Source organism: Rhinatrema bivittatum, chromosome 8, assembly GCF_901001135.1.
Source record: "Rhinatrema bivittatum chromosome 8, aRhiBiv1.1, whole genome shotgun sequence".
Lineage (NCBI taxonomy): Eukaryota > Metazoa > Chordata > Amphibia > Gymnophiona > Rhinatrematidae > Rhinatrema > Rhinatrema bivittatum.
Window position 1 is genome coordinate 72211941 of NC_042622.1, and position 23948 is coordinate 72235888.

General features: G+C 46.1%; 1 protein-coding gene across 1 annotated transcript in view; it reads right to left on the reverse strand.

Moving 5' to 3' along the window:
- Window positions 1-7918, reverse strand: part of ERGIC3 (ERGIC and golgi 3) — a 107001-nt gene extending 99083 nt beyond the window's left edge. Inside the window, exon 1 of the mRNA XM_029612362.1 lies at window positions 7548-7918. Coding sequence (XP_029468222.1) covers window positions 7548-7635 — 88 coding nt within the window. The 5' untranslated portion in view covers window positions 7636-7918. The remainder of the gene's footprint in view (window positions 1-7547) is intronic.
- Between the last annotated feature and the right edge of the window lie 16030 nt (window positions 7919-23948).

Consider the following 23948-nt stretch of genomic DNA (forward strand, 5'->3'; position numbering starts at 1 on the left):
ATGGCGAAGTTTTCTACCTTTCGCCGTCATTTCTTGACACTGGGCACAAGAGGCGATGTCGTGGTCTCCTCCCAAACAGCGGACGCACTCGACGTGCGGGTCGGTGATGGACATAGTCCGGTTGCAGGCCGGACATTTTTTGAATCCGGAAGTTTTCTCCGTCGACATCCGTCGATGATTTCGGATTCCTTCTTCGTGAAGAAAGTAGGATGTTTGTCACCAGCCGGTGACAAACCGAGTAAGACCCGTAAAGGGAAGAAGTATGAAAATTATTTTTTTTAGATTGTTGTGAGGTAACTCACAGGGCTCCTGGAAACCGCGATGCAGCTAGCAGCGCGGAAAAAAGAAGACTGGAGTGAGACCCCTGTGGCAGGAAATATCATGGCATGCCGGGCATGCTCAGTAGCCTCAGGCAACCAGTTTAAAACTTCTAGAAACTTGCCAGAAGTTTTTCCCGCTTAAGGGCTCCGTGGATGACGTCACCCATATGTGAGGACTAGCATCCTGCTTGTCCTGGGATAATGAGAGTGTGATGAAAATAGATTGGCTGGCAGGTAGTAATGGAGAGTGAGGAAAAGCAGACTGCAACAGAGAACAGAAAATACTGGAGCAAAAGGATGGATGAAAGACTAGAGGAGGAAGACAGGAAAAGAAAATTACTTCCTTACCTGCTAATTTTTGTTCCTGTAGTTCCATGGATCAGTCCAGACGGTGGGTTATGTCCCCCGTCCAGCAGATGGAGTCAGACAAAGCTTCGGAGGGTGCTTGCATAATAAACTGTGCACCCTCCATAGATCCTCAGTATCGAGAATATCAAAGCCAGAATAATAAACTAGGAAGGATGAATCAAGTGTAACAGTAACTGGAGCAAGTGGTACAACCATCTTAACTTGCAAAGAGAACTGTCGAACAGCCTCAAGAAACGGAGGCTAAAACCACAGAACAGGAAAAAACGGAGAGGTCAGGAAAGAGAGATTGAGCAGGAGAAACCCCAGTATCCCAAAATTAGCCAGGAGGGCGTCTGGACTGATCAATGGTACTACAGGAATGAAAATTAGCAGGTAAGGAAGTAATTTTTTTTTCCCTGTACGTACCAGGATCAGTCCAGATGGTGGGATGTACCAAAGCTTCCCTAATTCGGGTGGGCCCCTGAAAGCCCTGCTCAAATAACCCTGTCGCTGAAAGATCCGGAAGTTGACGACAGTAAGTGCAGACGATAATGTCGTGTAAAGGTGTGTGGTGACTTCCAAGTCGCAGCCCGACAAATTTCTTGAGATGAGATGGACTGGGATTCCGCCCAGGAAGTTGCTTGAGAACGGTGTGAATGGGCCTTGACCCCCAATTGGGGGGGGGGGGGGTCCGACCCACTCCAATGTACGCCGCCACTACGGCTTCCTTGAGCCACCTTGCAATCGTGGTCTTCGTGGCTTGCGACCCCTTCCTTGGTCCCAACCAGAGGACAAACAAGTGGTCCGAGACCCTGAACTCTGTGACCTCCAAGTAGCAGATTAAGCTTTGCTTGACATCCAAATGCCGAAGGAATCTTGACTCGTCGGCGGGAAAAGACGGAAGCGCCACCGTCTGATTCACATGAAAAGTGGAGACGACCTTGGGAAGGAAGGAAGGCACTGTATGTAAGGATACTCCGGTGTCCGTAAAACGAAGGAACAGTTCCCTGCAGGAGAGAGCTTGAAGTTCCGAGATGCGGCGTGCGGAACAAATGGCCACCAGAAAGACAGTCTTGAGAGCGAGATCCTTGATGGTGGCGCGACGCAGGGGCTCGAAGGGAGGACCTGCAAGGATCTTAAGGACCAGGTTAAGGCTCCAAGAGGGACAAGGATCCCGTACAGGAGGCCGCAGATGCTTCGCCGCCTTGAGGAAACGAGTGCTATCCAGATGAGACAAGAGAGATGGGTGTCCGGTGGTCCGAACGAGTGAGCCTAGTGCTGAAACTTGTACTCTCAGGGAATTGTAGGCGAGTCCTTTCTCCAGGCCATCCTGTAGAAATGCCAGGATCTGAAGGACCGAGGCCTGCTAATATGAGTGCCATGGTCAGTACATCACGACTCAAAGACCTTCCAGACCCTCATGTAGGCGACCGAAGTTGAGGTCTTCCTAGCCTTGAAGAGGGTCGAGACTACTGCATCGGGGTACCCTTTGCGCTGGAGCTGCCGCCTCTCAAAAGTCAGGCCACAAGACAGAAGCGTTCTGCCAGGTCGAAAAATACCGGCCCTTGATGGAGCAGGTAAGGGAGATGGCCTAGACGTAGTGGGCCGTCCACTGCGAGGTTGAGTAGGTCCGCAAACCACGGGCGCCGTGGCCACTCCAGGGCCACCAGGATGACGGGGCCCTGATACATCTCTATTCTCCGTAGGACCTTGCCCACTAGAGGCCATGGTGGGAATGCATATAGGAGGAGATGAGCCGGCCAGGAGAGAACCAGGGCGTCTACGCCTTCTGTGCCATGCTCCCGCCTGCGACTGAAGAATCGTGGCGCCTTGGTGTTGAGAGAAGTTGCCATGAGATCCAGACAGGGTGTCCCCCAGCGACGGATGAGGAGTTGCATCGCCTCGTCGGAAAGAGACCACTCCCCGGGATCCAGACTCTGCCGACTCAGGTAGTCCGCCTGGATGTTGTCTACGCCTGCGATATGGGAAGCTGTCAGACGTGCGAGGAACTGCTCTGCCCATGCCATCAGTCGGGCTGTTTCGAGAGACACCTGTCGGCTCCTCGTACCGCCCTGGCGGTTGATGTAGGCTACTGTGGTCTCGTTGTCTGACAGAATCCTTACCGCATGATTCCGCATGAGAGGCAGAAAATATATGAGCACCAGATGAACGGCTCTTGTTTCCAAACGATTGATCGACCAGGTGGCTTGTGCCTTCGTCCACTGCCCCTGCGCCGAGCTCCATTGACACACTGCTCCCCATCCGGTCAGGCTAGCATCTGTGGTGACCACCACCCAATCCGGGATCTCGAGAAGGGTGCCTTGTGCAAGATGAAGAGGATCTAACCACCAGCGCAAGCTGTTCCTGGCAATCGGCGGGAGAGAGGACAATCTGGTAGTCCTGTGATACCGGTTTCCAATGAGAGAGCAGTGCTCCTTGTAAGGGACGCAGATGCGCAAACGCCCATGGTACAAGATCTATAATGAAGGCCATGGATCCCAAGATCTGCAGATAATCCCAAGAAGTGGGCTCCGGGAGCGCTGCGAAACGCTGAATCTGCTCTCGAAGAGCTTGCGCTTTGTCCGGGCGTAGGAAAACCTTGCCCTGAACCATGTCGAAGCGCACTCCCAAGAAGTCCAAGAACTGTGAGGAAAGGGAGAAGGAGAAGTGCCTACACAGCACTGCTTGCAAGGCAAACAAACTCCAGAGTATTATTATTATTTTTATTTTATTTTTTTAAATAACTTGATTCAACCTTAGAGACAAGGAAGAAAACAGAAGAAATAGAAGTGTGGAGAGATGTCCACCAGTCAGGGGAAGCACCAGGTTCCCCTACTCCTATCTGCTGGAGTCAGAGAGATACAGAGGATCTAGGGAGGTTATTATGCCAGCACCCTTCGAAGCTTTGTCTGACTCCATCTGCTGGACGGGGGACATAACCCACCGTCTGGACTGATCCTGGTACGTACAGAGAAGAGGAAAAGAGGGATTGGGAAGAAGGGAACCTCTATAGGAAGAGACTGTGGGTAAGAAAGTTTAGGTAACACGAGCAATGAAGAAAGAGTGGGTGAAAAATGAAAATTAAACAGAAAAATAAAGAAAACAAATGACAATAAAAATTATTTGCAGAGACAAAAGGAAGGAAAACAGTTTTTCAAAGAAATATATGCAAAATAAAAATTGCAATTCCCAGTGGAAAGGTTAGCTGGGGGGCACACTCAAACCCAGGATCAGACCTGACTCAGTCTCGTAATCCTAGTGTAGATTGTCTGAAAAGGTGGAGATGGGAAAGAATTAACCTCCAGAACTCAAGGCCTTTACGTGGTGTGATGCCCAGGTGAAAGGGGATAAGCTCAGGAGTAATCTAAGGCAGTGCTTCCCAACCTGGGATCTGAGGACCCCTATGGGTCCATGAGACCACAGGGGCTCCGCCAAGAGGAGGCAACTAAAGTGTAACTTCTGAGAAACAGAGCAGGCTGACCTTACCTCCGAGGAGCTCTACTCGAAGGTTGCTGCTGCAAGAGGAGCCTGAAAGAGTATCAAGTGGAATATCCATGCTGCCACCAGCACCTTCAACAGCTGCTGCTTCACATGACCAGAGGCAGCAGCAAGCAGGGTGATGACCCGGAGGAGCATTTCTGGCAACTGCTACATGTGCTCTGGCTGTCCTGCTGGCCTGACAGTGAGGGAGCAAAGCTACACTGAGGGAGTAGTAGTATGGCCATGATGAGGTGGGGCAGGAGGAAAGAGGACAGGTAATGGGACGCAAGAGGAAAAAGACAACAGGCAAACCAGGTAGGGGCCATGTGGAGAGAGGAGGGAAGGCATTTGGGAAGGGGCCAAGGGATGCAGCACTAAGAAACAGGCCAAGGAGAAAGGGACACGAGGGAAAGCACTGGGAAAGGAGGAAGAGGGCATAAGGGAAGGGGGCATGGATGAGGAAAAGCAGAGCAGGAGGAAAGGGGAAAGGACAGGAGGGCAAGTACTTAGGAACGGGTCACAGTGGGAGGCAGAAGGGACAGAAGGAGAGCACTCAGGAAGGTACTGTGTGGGTGGAGGGAAACAGTATATTAGGGAAGGCACAGTTTATATCGGAAACCATTCTTTATTAAATATTAAGTTTTATACATTACAATTGATTATTGAGTACATATTTATTACATTAATATATTTTCTATATGGCATTTAACTGAATGTAAAATTTAAGTGAAGCATGTGGGGGTCTGCAAATTTATGGAGGTTGACTTGGGATCCATGCTCCTTAAAAGGTTGGGAATCCCTGATCTAAGGAAATATTTTATGGAAAGGGCTCTGAACAATTGGAACAGCCTACCAGGGAATGTGGTGCAAACAAAAGGAGCATCGGAATTCAAGAACGCATGGAACAAGCACAGAGGATCTCTGAGGACGTGGTAGCCATTGTAGAGCTAAGCAGTTGGTGTGAATGGGCAGGTTGGATGGGCTGTCCTGTTCTATGTTTCTAAGGAGATACTTGACATAGATATGGTATTCCAAATGTACATTTTTACTAAAATAGTTCAAATATACTAAGTTGCAATGAGGCCGATATGCAAAGCACATTTAGTGCTACTTGGCCAGAAAAGTATAGCTTATCCGGCTATGCTCAGCGGTTGCCACTTAGCTGGATAAGTCACTTACCCAGCTAAGCTGATAGCCGGATAGTCAGTGGGCGGATCGGGGGAGCACTACTTATCTAGTTAACTTAACCAGATAAGTAGCGATATTTGCTCTTATCCGGTTAAGATAATCGGATGAGTTAGACCTGCCATAGAGCAACTTTACCTGGCAATGTGTGCTGTTGAATATCCTTTGTAACTTAGCCACATAAGTGATATCCAGCTAAGTTACATACATGGATAGCTTTAAACATTAGGCCCATACATGTACAGTCTTTGAGCATGGAAACCAGAATGCAGATAGTGAGATTTCACAAGGGGGTTACTGATCCTTATTAAATGCACCTTCCTTGTTCCGGGTTTAAGTCACAAGAACCCTGATGTATCTGAATCTCCAATAATTTAATCCTTCCTGAATATCTCCTTCTCCCTTCCTAAACTCCTTTGGACTCTTGAATTACTGGAATAGAGCATTAAATGGGCAGGCCCCCATCTTCTCTCCTCTTCTCCAACCACATATGATGGTTACTTCCACACAAGCACCTGACGCTCATGTCTCACTGTTCCCATGTAGATCTACGTTCACCATGAACTTGGATCAGGGTCTCCTTTTCCCCAGAGAAAAGCAGGCTCAGGGACAGTGACATACTATCTATCTCAGAGCAGGGGTACTATCCAATCCACTGCTGGGTTGCCCAGGAGCAGTTACTTATATTGCTGTATCAGAAGCACCACCACCACCACCACCACCACAGGAAACTGTCTGTGTGGATCGCTATACTCACTACAAAGTATGGAACAGGGACAAAGGCAGGTTTTATCTCTTTCTAAACTCAACTTTCCCAGAGAGATGAGAGACTTGCTTCCTTTGTTTCCTGACTGCTAATCCTTCTGAACAGAAAATCCTCTGGCTGCTCTAATGCAAACCAGGACTGCACTACGGTGGGGGGTGCCATAGCAAATGGTTTAGTACAAGGCACTCTTAATTAGGGGTGTGCAGCCCAAAATGTTTGTTTCATTTTGGGATTTTTTTTTTTCATTTTGTTTTATGTTTAGTTTTAATGACCACTAAAACCCATTTAGTGCACACTAACAAAATTTAGTGCATGCTATTTGTTTTGTGCATGCTAAAAGAATCAGTGAGCACTAAGAAACGAAACAAACAGCACATTACTACTCTCAATATGATCTCTACTGGGAGGAGCTCAGCCCTAGTGAAGGGGCCATAGGTCTCTTTACACATCTATTAAGTGATGGACAATTATTTAATATTCAAAGCTATACAAATGTGCTACAGAATTACTGCATAATTTCAAAAGCTTTGCTTCAGAATTTTCTAACCCTTGCTACAGAATCTACCCCTGAACTGTCACAGGAACACTGAGAAGGGAAGGCGGCTATACACAGGATGGTGGATACAGGATTTTTTTCAACCTAATATATTTTTGACTGTAGATTATCAAGGTACCTCAACCAAGATGATGACTCCTTACCGATTTCGACATCTCCCCAAATGGAACGTTTCATAGCAATATAGAAAATAACATCAGAAAAACATCAACTGTCCCATCCAGTCCACCCAGTTATTTTTGTCCATACTGGAAGACCACATCCTAGCTACTAATCATAAAGCACGAGTAACTGTAGGATATCACTCCTCATCCATGCTAGTTTTTGTCAGCTACTTCCATTCAACTCCTAGTTACCCGAGCATGTAAGATTCCCATATTAGTTTACACCCACCCTTCCATTTCCAACTAAAACGCCCCACAATAATCCAACAGCAACAAACACCAGCACGAACATGACTATGAGAATCCCGGGACTCGGATGTGAGTTTTTAAAAAAAAGTCTATGATATTTCCTAACAGAAATAAACAAACAGCTTTTCATGAATAAGTGAAACAACAGCGCTCCCTTTAATGGGAAACAGTTTTTAACGTAACAGTCAAAAACATGTCTCTAATGTCACAAACGGAAGCCTCCACTACAGGCAAGGAAAATAAAACCCAACCAGGAATTTAAGATTAAAACCGAAAATGCGAGTTCTGCCGCAGGTGTGCAGGTACCACTGGCAAGTAATGCATGAGCCGGCGAAGCCTGTCTGCCTGCCCCGGCACCAGAGATCTATGGAAAGAGCAAACGAGAAGCACCGTGATTGGCGAATCGCGACTAAGCACATGAACACGCCTCTGCCGCTCCTCCAGAGTCCCACTTCACCAGACCAGCATGTGTCTCTCACCCAAGGCGCCTCCGCAGGTCTTCACTCTGAAATCCTCCAGGGTCTTAGGATACGCGTCAAACTGCTTCAGCCGCTGCAGCGCCGACATCTTTGCAGACCATGGGAACCACCACTTCCGGCCCACACACCGCTACTTCCGGTGTAGCAGTCACCTGAGTGGGTAGAGCGCAACGCAAGTGATGACTCGGCATTCCCAATGCCAAGTAGTACGATGGTGCCAGTAAGGTGCTAATAATTACGTGGCACATTGTTCTTACTGACTATTGTCCGTTGGAGGATGTTTGTCCCTATTATCAGGAAGTGAAGTTAACAGATGACTTTCTTCCCCCAGTGCATGCATGGAGATGTAGTCCTGCTTTTTTTGAGCGCTCTCAGAACTAGGTTTCCATGCCTCCAGTGTGGAAACTCAGAATTGACTCAAGTTATTCTAGATGGAATGATAACTTTAGACAGGAATAAAATAGTGAAGTTCATGCTCTTCTGAAAGCAAATTATTTTTTAACAAATTATCAGTGAGAATATGAATGGGTATTAGCAGTAACATCCCAGTGAGAGTTATTTAATGCAGGGACATAGCTAGAATTGAAGTTTTGGAGTGCCCTAGGTTAACATGGGTGGGCACTGGTGCCAGCCCCATTCCCCACCTCATCCTACGTGGGTCTTCATGGGAGGGCTGCAAAACCCTTTTACTTTCTGACAACACTCTGTAGGTCTTGTCTTGTCACTGTGTACCTGGCCTATCTCTGCTGTTTCTTATACTCCCTCTGTGGTTAAGGTGGCTACTTTATACAAGTGTTATTCTCAGGCTGTTTAAGAGAGATTATGTACATAGGCTTCCACCCAGCCCAGGCATTCTTGAGCTTTGAAGGGGTTCAGAGCTTTGAAGGGGTTGAGAGCAGGGCCGGCGTGTCCATTAGGGAAACTTCGGCGGTCGCCTAGGGCACCGAGCTGTAGGGGGCGCCGAAGAGCAGCCACGTGGTGCCACAAATGGGGCTTATCCCGCTCGCAGCAAAGATAAATGGTTAGTTCACGGCCTTACACAGTCGGCGCCAAAACAGGTAGTGGGGGGTGCGACTGTGGGAGGGGGCATGACCGGGAGGGGCACGACCTGGGGGGGAAGTGCAAGGGTCGCCTAGGGCGCCCAATACCCTTGCACTGGCCCTGGTGTAACAAGAGGAGGAGGATAAGAGTAAACAGAAATTTTCATGGCCTCAAACTTTTACAACTCAAAAAAAAAAAGAGCATTGTGTTGGACCTGAATATCAAAATAAATCAACAAAAGGTACCATCTGCAATTAGATCCGGTTCTGCAAAGATAATCCAGGAGGATAAAAAACCATGTATATATGAAAGAATATACTTTTTTGTAAAAGCCGCATCAGCAAGCCTGACGACGTGTTCAAACAAAGTTGAACCGTCCGGTCTGATAATCATTTGCGGCTCTTACCGGCTGTGAAGCCTGTAATGAAGTGATTTTTTATATTCAAAGTTTTTAGCAATATTATTATTATTGTAATCCTGTATAGAAAACAGCTCTTAGGCTTGTCACACTGTCCCAACTGTATGAAATGTAATTCTGAGCCCGACAGCGGCCGGTGTTTCACTGCAAAATGGCATCCATAAGAAGGAGGTGATTCTCCCCTGATGATAGCATTATGTATTGGGGAAATGATTGCCCTGGATGACCAGCCCCTACAGGTGGTTGAGACCATAGGAATTAGCCTCCAACTACAAAGTGCCCTTCAGGAAACTTTTAGTAAGTGTGTGATCCTAACTCTTCACATTCAGTGCTGTGCCCAGATTCAAGCAGAGCTGTCCAAGAAGAACAGTAGCATCCACTTCACCAGTGTCATCTATACCAGTCAGAATGCTACACATGCCTACCTTTCCCTGGTGGCATTGCCGTTGGAAGCACTAGCAGGGTGCACCTGCAGAATGCGCTGTGTTACACATTGAGGTGTTGGACCGGAGCCATATGTCATCCCACATCTTATGTAAAGACCCCTTGGTTCTCCACCAGGTCAGGAGTAAAACAATTCTTTTGGGGGAAGAAGACATAATAATAGTGTAGGTAGTTGGTTCCCCAATTGGAAGAGCAAATGGTTATCTCTTCAGATATAAATACTTAGATCACGATCACCACTTTACCGTGTGGAGTTTTCAGTTACGCTTCCTAGGGGCAACATACCAAGGCCACTGGCTCTAGACCTGGGTCATTTTCAGATTACTCCCTCAAATCAAGTATGGGATTTAGGTATACAGCTAGATGAGACCTTACTATGAAAAAGCACATCAATAAATTAATTAATACAATTATGCCAAGTAGCATAATTGTATTATTATGCCAAGTACAATTGTACAATATATGCCAAGTAGCATAAATTACATCGGCTGAAAATGTATTAACTTTCAAATACTTCAGAACTGTATTGCAAACTCTAATTTCCTCAAACCTGGACTACTTATTTCTCAGTCTTCCCGGATTCCTCATAAAACCATTACAAATACTACAAAATGCTTCTGCAAAGGCCTTGTTAGGATCCAGGAACTTCGATCACATTACACCCTCTCTGATTTCACTACACTGGCTGCCAGTACAATCCCGAATCTATTATAAAGCAGTGGCGTAGCCAGAAATGAATTTTTGGCTGAGCCCAAGGTTAACATGGGTGGGAACTAAACAAAGTCTGAGCCATGGAAATCATATTCTTATTGATAAATACTTGTTAGTTTCTGCTAGTTGTTAGCAATCTGTTAGAGTTGCTACTCGGAGTTAGCAATCTGTTATAGATTAGACCAGTGGTTCTCAACCTTTTTTCTGTCGGGACACACCTGACAGATGGTTCTCACATGCGTGATACACTGACCCATGATCGTCACGGTACTAGATGTAAAAGTACAGTTTGCATCCACGGGAACCCCCCTGACCCACAATAATGGATGTAAAGCAGAATTATGACATTCCCCATACAACTCACCCTACAAAAAAGATGTTCTGGTTCCGGTGTCACCCCAGTAACAGCAACTCAAACTCCTTCTACTTCCAGGCTCAATAGCCCTTCTTATGAAAAGACAGCAGTTTACCACCAATGCATGTCCTCTTGAGAAAACACAACAAATAAGACTGATAAAACTCTTACATGCTAGTAAAATATCTCATCTCGGTAACACACACAGAACCGACCTAACATACTCCCAGGATCTGTAGTAATGCACATAAACTAATCCGCACACAGTTACACCTGTATTATGGAATACACTCAAACAGGAGCAACCCTATCTATGAAAAGGCAACACTATAAATATTAAATCAGGACCTAAAACCCAATACACCTCTTATTAGGAAAACAGAACTAGCAAGCAGCTATAGATCCCCACACAGAAATAATTGTAAAACTATACTAATAAGCAGAATAAATGTTTCTAAACAGCTATGAACAGAATAACATCCAACAATTAAAAACTCATAAAAACTATTAAAAATTCTCCAAACACTAATAAAATATTTCAAAAAAAGCAGACACATCACATAATATTAAATAATTAAAATGGCAGTCAATCAAGAAAAATAAACTTAAAAAGCCACCTTTATTTACCCCCTCCAGCAGCTCTCCTACTCCTCTTCCATGCAGGCCGTAGCACACAGCAGAAGCAGCAGTAGAGGCTAAGCTCTATACTCATGGTCCTCTTCCTTAATGCCCATGTCTCTCACACACACACACACACACCATACCAGTCATGCCCCCATGACCAGTTTCTGTCTCTCACACACCAATCATCTCCCAAACAGTCTTTGACACACACACCAGTCACCTTCCTGAACAGTTTCTCTCATGCCATACACACACACAGGCTTCCCACTCCCGTGTTCTACTTACATATACGGGCTTCTCACTCTCATAATCACTTTCTCTGTCTCACACACACTCACCAGTCTCTCACTCCCATGCTTGTTCTCTCCACATGCACAGGCTTCTCATTCTCATAATCACTTTCTTTCTCTCACACACACACACACACACAAACACACACCAGTCACCTGATCTCTCTCATGCATACACACACACAGGCTTCCCACTCCCATGTTCTTTCAGATATACAGGCTTCTCACTCCCATGCTGTGTCTCACACACACCCAGGTTTCTCACTCCCATGCTCACTCTTCACATGCACAGGTTTCTCATTCCCATAATCACTTTCTTTCTCTCTCTCACACACACACACACACACACACCAGTCACCTGATCTCTCTCATGCATACACACACAGGCTTCCCACTCCCATGTTCTTTCAGATATACAGGCTTCTCACTCCCATGCTGTGTCTCGCACACACCCAGGTTTCTCACTCCCATGCTCACTCTTCACATGCACAGGCTTCTCATTCCCATAATCACTTTCTCTCTCTCTCTCACACACACACACCAGTCACCTGATCTCTCTCATGCATACACACACACACAGGCTTCCCACTTCCATGTTCTGTCTTACATATACAGGTTTCTCCCTCACATACTGTGTCTCACACACCCAGGTTTCTCACTCCCATGCTCACTCTCTTCACATGCACAGGCTTCTCATTCCCATAATCACTTTCTCTCTGTTACACACACATACATACACACACACCAGTCTCTCTCTCATTTCCATGCTCGCTCTCCACTGCACAAGCGTCTCATTCCCTGAATCACATTCTTTCTCTCATATTCACAAACACCAGTCTCTTTCTCTCACACACACCATCACCTTACCAACCAGTCTCTCGCTCTCATGCACGCACACACACACAGGCTTCTCACTCCCATGCTTTCTTTCACACACATCCAACCCCCCCCCCCCCCAACAGCAGGCTTCTTACGCCCATGCTTTCTCACATACCCAGATTTCTCATTTCAATGCTTTTTCTCTCTCTCACACACACACATCAGTCACCTCCCTGACTAATGTCTCACACTCTCACATACACATCAGTCATCTCCTTGAGCAGACACTTTCATTGTCACTCACATATACACATACATCAGCTCTCTGACCAGTTTCTCTCACTCACTCACATGCTCTCACTCACACGCAGGCTGGCTGCTTCTTTCTCTCACTCACTTCCTCTTCCTCGCCCCTCCCCGAGCACAAATGGTAGCTGCAGCAGCCTCCTCCTCCAGCCCCCGCAAGCCAAGAAAGTAGAATCCCATCGGCCGTGGGAGGCTCAAGCTGCTCTCTCCTTTCCCGATTACTGTCTGCTTCAATTGCTCGGGGGCCGATGCTGCAGCCGCCACTGCTACTTTATCACGCGGCACTGCTCTTTCTCCTTCCCGCGCCGCGTATCACTTCCTGTTCCGGGTCACGGGGGGCAGGCGCAGGAAGAAGAAAAGGCCAGCCACAAGTGCCACAGCTTTTTTTTAGCACTGCTGCCGTTCCCACTGGGCTTGAACGTGTTGATAGCCCGGCGGCAACGGCAGCAGAGAAGAAAGAGCAGCTGGAGAGACCAGGAGCACGCAACACACCAGCCGGTGCTTGGCGACACACTAGTGTGTCGTGACACACCAGTTGAGAACTGCTGGATTAGACTGCGGAGAAGCAATCTGTTATAGGAGCTGCTAGGAATAAGCAGTCAGTTAGGGTTTGCTCCTCCCAAGGGGAGGAGTTAGCAATCCTGTTGAGCTTTACTCCCCCAGAGGGGAGGAGCTAGCAATCTGTTAGCGACTTCGCTAGGGTTAGCAGTCTGTTAGCAACCATATAAGATCTGTTCTTCCAGAGGGGAGGAGTTAGTATCTATTATGGATCTCCGCACAGAGTGGCAACCTGATATACAAGAGTTCCCCTGAAGAGAGGTGTTGGCCATCTGTATGGTTCCTGCTAAGAAGTAGCAATTGGTTATGATACAGTTCCTGAGGAAGGAGATGTTAGCAACAGTTGAGGGTAGACTGCAAGGTAGCAGTTTGTTGTACTCAACTCTTGAAGTGTGAGAAATGAGCACTCTAATGTAGAATGGTGAATCCTTGGGCCGATGGCAGATGACAGTGCCCTCAGGAGGATATCATGAGAGGGACCACCGACTAAGCTGGAGTATGGAGACAGACACAGATAGTTCTTTATTAGACAGGTAGTAGAACCACCAGAGGTGGCAGTAGTGAGCTGATGTGCCCGGCAGGGCTGAAGTCCCTCAGATCCTGGAACTGCTATCTCCGGGTTTGCTGAGCTGTAGAGAGAGACTCATAGATAGTGAGTAGACAGGGTATGGTGGATACATAACCAGAAGTAGATGATACACTCACATAGATTAATAAGAAGGCTCAGTAGCTGGAGAGAGTTAGGCCCTCGAGGAGCGAGTACCTGGTTCCAGGGACAGCTCTGAGAGAGCGATGGTAACTCACAGTTATCTATCTCTGTAATGGGTTCTAGGCAATAGAGAATAGTTGGTATATTCAGGAACAGGAGCCTCTAGGTGAGTACTGGTTCCTATATGCAAACTGAAATAAGAACTCACAATATCTGTATATGAAATAGCTTCTGAAATAGAAAAGAGTCTTCAGAGGGTTTTAGGAACATGGGCCCTCATGGAGCGAGTACCGGTTCCTATCTGCAATCTGTAATAATAACTCACGATCTCCGTACCTGCGATAGCGTCTTAGACAGAAGAGAATCTTCAGAGTTCTAGGAAAATTTATTTTTATTTTATTTTGAACTTTTTTATACCGACATTCATATAAAAATACATATCACATCGGTTTACAGTGAAACAATTATAAGATAAAGGCATTACATAGAACAAGGGGATGCATAGAACTGGGATCCGGGAAGATAAAAGTTAACAACTGCTAATATATAATTAAGATAATAACCAAGCATTGAAACGAACTGAAATCGAAAAGTCATCACCTCCTGAGGGGATCTCAGAGTTATTTCTGTGGTGGGATAGAGGCACGGATCTAGGGTGGGAAGTTGTGGAGGGGAGATTCTTAAGGTGGATTAGCATAAAAAGATTAAAAAGATTAGCATGGGCCCTTGTGGAGCGAGTACCGGTTCCTATCTGCAATCTGTAATAATAACTCACAATCTCCGTACCTGCGATAGCGTCTTAGACAGAAGAGAATCTTCAGAGTTCTAGGAACATGGGCCCTCGAGGAGCGAGTACCGGTTCCTATATGCAACTGGAATAGAAACTCACAATGTTCATGTCTGCTATTGCTTCCAGGCAATAGGGAGTCTTTTTAGCGTTCAGGGACATAGGCCCTCGAGGAACGAGTACCGGATCCTGTGTTAACAATCTGAAAACAAGAGGAGAGAGCGGGGCCCCCGAGGAGCGGGTACCCCTGGTAAGTTCGAAGAGGCAGAGCAGCGGAGAATGAAGCGGGTCGAGATGATCCCCACAATCAATCCCTTGCTAACTCGATTCGTAAGCGTAAGCAAAGACCTTTTATGTTGGAAGCGGATGACGTCACTACAGGGGGACACCCCCGAGGTTCGCGCCCTTGCTGGTACAAACCGGAGCGCGTGCGCGCGCCCTACGTCATCAGGAACATAGCGGATCCGCAGCGTCAGACCAGCCCAGGTACTCCGGGAAAAAATGGCGAGGAGAAGCCGCGGCAGCAACTGTCCATCAGACCCGAAGGGAGTCGCCTCAGAGGTAGAGAGGGTGGAGCGAGGGCAAGAGCAGGCACGAACGCAACAATACTTTCACTCACACACACACACACACACACACACACACACACCTGACAATAGATTTCTAAATAATCTGCTACAGCTGTTATACTTTTAATATTTTAAACTCAATGACTTTAAGCAGCTACCAATTCTAAACCTTATATATATATATATAGATATGGAAGCATTTCAATTATACTTAAAGAGATCTCAAGTGGCAGTATCCCATAACTTACAAAGAACCATATTCTAGTCTGCTATAAAGACAAATATCTCATCATACACCTCCTATCAGGAAAACAGAACAGGCCAAGCTATTACAGATCCCTACAGAGAAACCACATGTTAAAAGAATGCTTCATCTCAGTCTTTGCATGCAGAACACAAACCCTCACCAACTACAGAACAAAGCCACATAAAATATAAATAGAAATGTGCAGACAAAAACTAAACTGTAAAACGTATCATGCCAGACTCTATTCAGTGCAACAATGGAAAAACAAAAATGTCACTATTTCTCATGAAACAATCAATAAAATCAAGATATATAAATCATCATAATAGTAAAATCATACTAATAACATAATTTCAAAACAGCTGATGAATAGAATATCCAATAATTAAAGACTCATGCAAATTTTGAAAGCTTTACCAAACACCAATAAAATATTTCAAAACAGCAGACACATCACATAATACCCAATAATTAAAATGGTAGTTAATCAAGAAAAATGAACTTAAAAAGCCACTTTTACTTATCCTCTCCAGGAGTTCTCCTACTCCTTTCCCTTGCAGGCCACATCAGAAGCAGCAGTAGCTGCTGAAGCTGTCCTCACTGTCCTCTTCCTTAGGGACCACAACCAGTTTCTTCTCTCTCTCACACACACACACACACACAAGTACACACATACCAGTCATCTCCCTGATCAGTCTTTCTCACACATACACACATCACCTCTCTGGCCAGTTTCTCTCAATCACACAATGCTCTCGCTCAGGCTTTCAATCATACACATGCTCTATTTCACTTACAAACAGGCTCAATCACACACATGCCCCCCTCTCTCTCACAGACACAGCAGCCAAAAACATGCTCCATCTCTCTTTTGCGCACACACATTGACACACATAAGCACCCTCCCTGACTCACATACACATTACACTCTCACTGAAGCACCTTCCCTGTCTCACACACAGAAGCACCATTCCACTCTCACATACACACTACATACACAAGCACAATTCCTTTCTCACATACGCACCACATACACACACACAAAAATACCCTCCCTTTCTCACATACACACCACATACACACACACAAAAGTACCCTCCCTTTCTCACATACACACCACATACACACACACATACACACAAGTACCCTCCCTTTCTCACATACACACCACACACACACACAGAAGCACCCTCCCTTTCTCACATACACATCACATACACACTCACAGAAGCACCCTCCCTGTCTCACATACACATTACACTCTCACAGAAGCATCTTCCCTGTCTCATTCACAGAAGCACCATCCCTTTCTCACATACACACCACATACACACACACAGCAGCACCCTCCCTTTCTCACATACACACCACATACACACACACAGAAGCACCCTTCCAATCTCAAATACACACACTCACACAAAGGCCCCCAGCTGAACAGCTCATCTTCGGCCCACCAGCCTGGTTTCCAGCGGTGGCCCAGTCTTCTTTTCTTCGGCCATGCCCGCCTGGTCTCTGCCGGCGGCCCAGCCTTCTTTTCTTCGGCCCCTGAAGTGTGAGATGCACAAGCAAGGCAGCCAGAATGCCATGTGCCCGCACCACGCCTGCCTCGGTCACCTGACCCTCTGACCTCGGCAACGTGAACGTGCGTCCAGCATGGTGCGTACAGACTCCTCTTGGGCGGTGCAGTGAGCAGTCATGGCCGCTCAAAGCTTGAAACTTGGGAATTTTTTGAGAGGTAGTTACCCAAGAGATCAAGCTTACTCCTGAAGAGATTAAGATTATATTTAATGAGCCCTCATACTTAGATATTAAAGGACAGGATTTATGATCATTCATAAGGAAGCATACTTGATTGGTATGAAGAGAATATTTTTAGCGTGGAGAGAAGAAACTCCTCCTTCTTAATGGCAACGGAGGAACACATTACTTGGGTTCCTACAGATAGAAAGTATGGCCTCTTTAGAGTCACTCAGAAGAAAGAAAACATTTTTGGTAGTGTGGGATGCCTATATCTAGAATCTGTCTCCAAGAGTGCAAAGTGAGGTGGTTAATCACACACGAGTTGTGTTTCCACTGTAATAAACTGAGAGATTAACACAGGAGAAATTTTAGATAAATATGCAATTTATTTTAAATTGGATTGTCCAAATTACATTTAGGATATGAGGTGGAAAGGCGGGGAAGTGGAATGAAAGAGAAGAGGCTGTTTTGTTAACCATTGTCTGCTTATATAATTAGTTTGCGTGAAAATGTAAAACTTGCACATTGTAAAACAGTTTTGTTCATTGTTGCCAGCTGTTTGTAAGAAACAAATGTACATCTAAGAATATTTTTTATTTATTTCAATTAAAAAGTTTAAACATAAAGGATGGTTATTTACCCTTTCAAATAATAATAAAGCAAGGGTCACTCCGAAACCTAAAAATCAGCAGATTTAAAACAAATCAAGGCAAATATTTTTTTCACTCAGCACACAATCAAGCTAAGAAATCTGTTGCCAGAGACGTGATCAAAGTGGCTAGCAGAGGAGAGTTAAAAAATGATTTGGACAAGCTCCTGGAGGAACTGTCCATAACACATAACTGTCCATAGCACATTATAAGCTAGACAAACTAAATAAATCTGTTGCTATCTCTGCTAACTTTAGGACAGCTCTTTGACTTGACAAGACTTACGGGCTGATACAGTACAGAGCGCACTGTTAACCCGCCACTGGACGCGCATTTTCCCTTACCCGTTATTCAGTAAGGGGCCGAAAACGTGCGTCCAACCCGCTAAACCTAATAGTGCCCTCAACATGCAAATGCATGTTGAGGGCCCTATTAGGTATTCCTGCGCGATTCACAAAGCAAAATGTGCAGCCAAGCCGCACATTTTGCTTTCAGAAATTAGCGCCTACCCAAAGGTAGGCGCTAATTTCTTCGGGCACCGGGAAAGTGCACAGAAAAGCAGTAAAAACTGCTTTTCTGTGCACCCTCCAACTTATTATCATGGCGATATTAAGTCGGAGATCCCGAAGGGTAAAAAAAGTAAAAAAAAAAAATTGAAGTCGGCCCACGGCTGTCGGGTCGAAAACCGGACGCTCAATTTTGCCGGCGTCTGGTTTTCGAGCCCGTGGCTGTCAGAGGGCTCACGAACCGACGCCAGCAAAATTGAGCATCGGCTGTCAAACCCACTGACAGCTGCCGCTCCGGGCCAAAAGGAGGTGCTAGGGACGCGCTAGTGTCCCTAGCGCCTCCTTTTGCCTGTTTCTAGTGCCGGGCCTTATTTAAATACAGAATCGCGCGCACAGGCGAGTGGCTTGTCTGCTCTCCCGCGGACTTTACTGAATCGGCCCGTTAGTTGGCTAAGTCATCTGGCTTTCTCTGAATATCGAAGTTAGCTGGTTAACCTAGCCCGCTACTCAACTTCTCCCAGTTATAACCCTGGACAGGGAATGATCTACTAAGAACATAAGAAATTGCCATGCTGGGTCAGACCAAAGGTCCATCAAGCCCAGCATCCTGTTTCCAACAGAGGCCAAACCAGGCCACAAGAACCTGGCAAGTACCCAAACACCAAGAAGATCCCATGCTACTAATGCCAGTAATAGCAGAGGCCATTCCCTAAGTCAACTTGATTAATAGCAGTTAATGGACTTCTCCAAGAACTTATCCAGACCTTTTTTAAACCCAGCTACACTAACTGTACTAACCACATCCTCTGGCAACAAATTCCAGAGATTAATTGTGTGTTGAGTGAAAAATAATTTTCTCCAATTAGTCTTAAATGTGCTACTTGCTAACTTCATGTAGTGCCCCCTAGTCCTTTTATTATCTGAAAGTGTAAATAACCGATTAACATCTACTCGATCAAGACCTCTCATGATTTTAAAGACCTCTATCATATCCCCCCTCAGCCATCTCTTCTCCAAAGTGAACAGCTGTAACCTCTTCAGCCTTTCCTCATAAGTGAGCTGTTCCATCCCCTTTATCATTTCGGCCACCCTTCTCTGTACCTTCTCCATCGCAACTATATCTTTTTTGAGATGCGGCGACCAGAACTGTACACAGTATTCAAGGTGTGGTCTCACCATAGAGCTATACAGAGGCATTATGACATTTTCCATTTTATTAACCATTCCCTTCCTAATAATTCCTAACATTTTGTTTGCTTTTTTGACTGCTGCAGCACACTGAGCCAAATATTTCAAAGTATTATCCACTTTGATGCCTAGATCTTTTTCCTGGGTGGGATTTGCCAAGTACTTGCAATCCAGACAGGATGCTGGGCTTTGAAGAATCTTAGGTCTGATCCAGCATGACTATTTTATGTTCAACTTATCTATCCCTCATGCCATATCTATTCTGCTGAAGGTTTTCATATTATCTTTAAATAGGCACATGTTCATTTCTAGCCCTTGCACAATGTTAGCAATAAAGACATTGAAGAAGATTGGGCCTAGCACCGATTCTTGTGGCCATTCACTTTCCCTTCACTAGGATGGACCCCATGACCACTCTGAGTCCTGTTCCTCAACCAACTTCATTATCTTAATTCCTAACAATGAACAGTTTGCATTAATCTAATCATGTTCAGTTCTGAGCTCTACAGACCAGCACCTACCTAAGAATATATAGTAGTGCTATAGAAATGAAAAGTAGTATCTTAGTACCTTCATAATGCTTTGGATTAACCCATTAACATCATGTAAATGACACACAGTGGATCTATATCTGATATTCACTAAAATGACAGTGATCTTCCATTGTTCTAAAGACAAGCTGATCTAGTCCTGATTTTATCCCCGGTTGATAAATGGATTAACAGATGTCCATATTCAAAGGCTTTGTCTGGGAATTTTTTGATTTACCTAGATAAAAACTGAGAATTTAAATCTCTCCCCTCCTCCCAACATCCTGGCTACATGTTGTCAGGGTAACCTTTTTTATGACAGGGCATTGTTAAATTTTAGCCTATGAGTGCCAATTATTCAGTGCTACCTAGATGTGTCTGGTCAGAAATATAGTGGTCCTAAAGTTTCCCAGGTGACTTTGCTGGGTATATTCAGTGGAACTCTTACCCTGCTGAATAATATTTGCATAAAGTTACCCAGGTAACTGTCCCACTCACCAGTCTACTGAATATAGGTCTCATAGATGGCGATATTAAAAAGAGTTTGTCTGGATGACTTAAGTTGCCCAGATAAACCCTGATATTTAAATTTCAAACTCTGGTGACTATCAAAGTTGTACCTAGTAAAATGTAGCTAGAGAAAAAGAGGGAGTGTGAGGAGCATTCTAGGGCATGACCTAAATGTTGAGTAGCGCCAATATTTAGCATTATCCTGTATTAGCAGTGTAACCGTTACAGCAGTAAGGGCCAATCTTGCGGAAGTCACTTCGATGTATAACAAGAAGGGTTAATTTAGCTCTTTATCAGAGAGAAATACAGTTATAACGATTCATAGTTATAGTATGCAGCTTTGTGTTTGTTGAATTTACTGAAAAACTTACTTGTGTTAGGCTGTCTTCCTTTTGAAGTTATCTAGATGTATTCAATAGGGACAGGTAGGCTCCATTTTGTATGAAAGTATGATCAGAAGTTAGAACTCACAAAGGGGTATATTTTTAAACAGACGCGCCAATTTTATAACATACGCGCCACCATGTGCATGTTATGAAATCCAATACCCGCACGCACATGCGCACGTGGGTGTCCACTCGCGTGCACAGCGGGAGGAATTTTTTAAACCACGCACAGTGACGCAATTGGGTCTTTGCCCAGTTCCCTCCCAGTCCGCTCCAATAAAGGAGCGGATTGGGGGGGAACTTCCCTATCTCCCTACCTAACCTTCCTCTCCTTTCCTCTTTCCTCCCCGACCCCTAAACCCAACCTACCTACCCTGTTTTTTTTTGATGCAGAACTTACCTACTCTCCTGGCAGTAGTAAGTTTTGCACGCCGACCAGCTGCTGGCACACACTTCCCCAGGACAGGGCCTAATGGCGCTGTTCCAGCCAGCCCCCAGCCCACCCCTTTTTACAGGCCCAGCCCTTCGGCGCATACCAGGAGATACACGCATGGCCGGGCCACTCTAAAAAAAGTGCTCAGCGCATGCAGAGCCCAGCCGTGTGTTACGATCCCCCCTGTTGCTGCGCTACAGGAGGTATCTCACCTTCTCCCTTCCACTGGAGGCCGCTTCGAAGCCAGGGCCTCGCCTGTGTACCATCCAGGATTTGCTCCAGGGCCTGGGAGGCCTAGCTGCTCCTGAGGCCTGCCTGTGGCTTGCTTGCATTGGACTTCCTGGTTCTGGCCACGCCCTTCTCCCTAGGGGCCGGCCCGCAGCTTTCCACCTCAGTTATAGTGCCCGTTAGGGGCAGTCCAGGTGAACTCCTCCCAGGGAGTTGCCCACATCAGCTGTATAAAAGGACTTTCATTCCACTTCTTGCTTGCCTTCGATTAGCTTTGCACATCGCTGTATTCTGTCTGCTGATCCAGGTCCTCCGTGGTCGTCTTTGCTTCGATGGCTCCCTGTCCTGTCCATGCCTGTTGCCCTGATGTCTGTTCCGGATGTTCCTGATGTCTGTTCCTGTTCCAGTGCCTGATCCAGTTCCTGATGTTCCTTCCTGCTTTAGGCTGCCAGGAGTGCAGCAACCTAACCTACCTTGACTGCCAGGAGTGCAGTTTTCCACCGCTTCCTCTTCCCTGCACGTGTCCGCTCCCGCGTTTGTAGGACAGGGTGGTCTGTGACCAGTCCAGCCGTGCTGGCTGTGTAGGGCGCTCTGAGAGACAGTGCCCGTGTCTTACTTCAGCCCTTGCCTCGATGTCTTGCTTCAGCCTTGTCTTGGATGTCTTGCTTCAGCCCCCGTCTGATGTCTTCAGTGTGCTAAGGACTCTGTCTACCCTCTCCTCTGTCCGGCCTGCCGCCCTATGCCGTACCCAGCGGCAGGTCCGAAAGGGCTTGGAACAGTCGGAGGACCGTTCATCAATCAACATCCCATTGTTGGTTGCCATGGGCGTGCAGGTCCGGCTGAGGATCAGACTCCACTCCTTACCCCCTGCTTCAGTACCCGCCTGGCTCACCATGCCTGCACCGGCTCACCTCCCACGGTGTGGCTTGGGGCTCCCCCTAAGTCTTGCCGTGGCCCAAGGGCTCACCACCTGCTTAGAAGCGACCGCGCTCCTCGCGCTCGTAACAACACCGTGCACGTGTTTCCCAGGATTTGCATGTGCCGGCCTTTTAAAATCCCCCTGAAAATGAAGTATGTTGTAAAATGGAGAATGAGGATGTTAGAGAGAAAGAACAACTTATACTCCATTATTATAGCACAAAGGCAGCACATAGCTTGCATGGAAAATACTGAATATTCTGCATGCTTACATGCATGTAGAAATGACAGGATTCTGGGAAGTTAGGTAGCCTTCCCTTCTCCACCTATAACCCTTCCTTCTCCTTGTTTGTTAGAAAGCAGCCTGAAAACTTCAAGGACACACACACTGAGAGATATAGAATACAAGATTTAAACAAGGCCTAATTAGAGAATAAGAATACCACTTGGAGCCAGCTGGCAGTGAAGAGCAGCACAAGCAGCTCTGCTTATAATGGTGAGAGCTGAAAGTTGAAAAGCACCTGGTATCTGCCCAGATTTAGTTTATAGACACAGTATAAACTGGATATAAGACTTATAGACCTTATGGATACGAGGGCACTTTTAGGGTACGCAAACTGCCAAATGTTCAAACCCCCCTCCCTGCGCATAAAATCCGGGGGTTATGTGCACAAGAGCCGGGCCTCATGAAAGGGGCAGTCCAGAGGGCGGGAAGGGGTGGAGCTGGAAGCGGCTGGTACAGCAGCCATTTGCTGCTGCGCCGGCGAGCGTAACTTACTTACAGCTCAGGAGCTGGCATAAGTTCTGAAATAAAGAAAAAAAAAAGGGAGTCAGGGAGGAGAGGGGAAGAGGGAGGGAGAGTAGGTAGGGGGGTAGGACAGTTCCCTCCCAGTCTGCTCCTTAATTGGAGCGGACTGGGAGGGAACTGGGAGAGGCCCAATCTCTTCGCTGAGTATAAAATTGACCAAATCTACCCCCCTGTGCGCGCTGTCCTGAATTTTATAACATGTGCTCGCCATGTTATAAAATCATGCATCCATGTGTGCGCACCGGGTAGCACGTGCATATGTTTTTAAAATCTACCTCAAATTATCTATTTTGGTATGGGTATTACAGTAGTGTTTGCTTCTGAAATAATAGTTATATGATTGCTTTTATTTACATGACACTGATTATAGTGATGCAGGTTTTGTTATTATGATTCTGAGTGTCTAGTAGAATGTACTTGGGTTTAGAGGAAAGTGCAAGACTGCTGGTCTCACATGTGAGAGAGAATGTCTGGACAAAATGGCGATTAGAAGTAGTGACTAAAACACAGAAATCCACCATTTCAGAGTTGTCCTGAAACAAGCAGTCATTTTTTCTTATCGGTTAGTTTGGCAATACTTCACCAGAATTAGGAAACAAAGAAAACTGTACAGTGCATGTCCA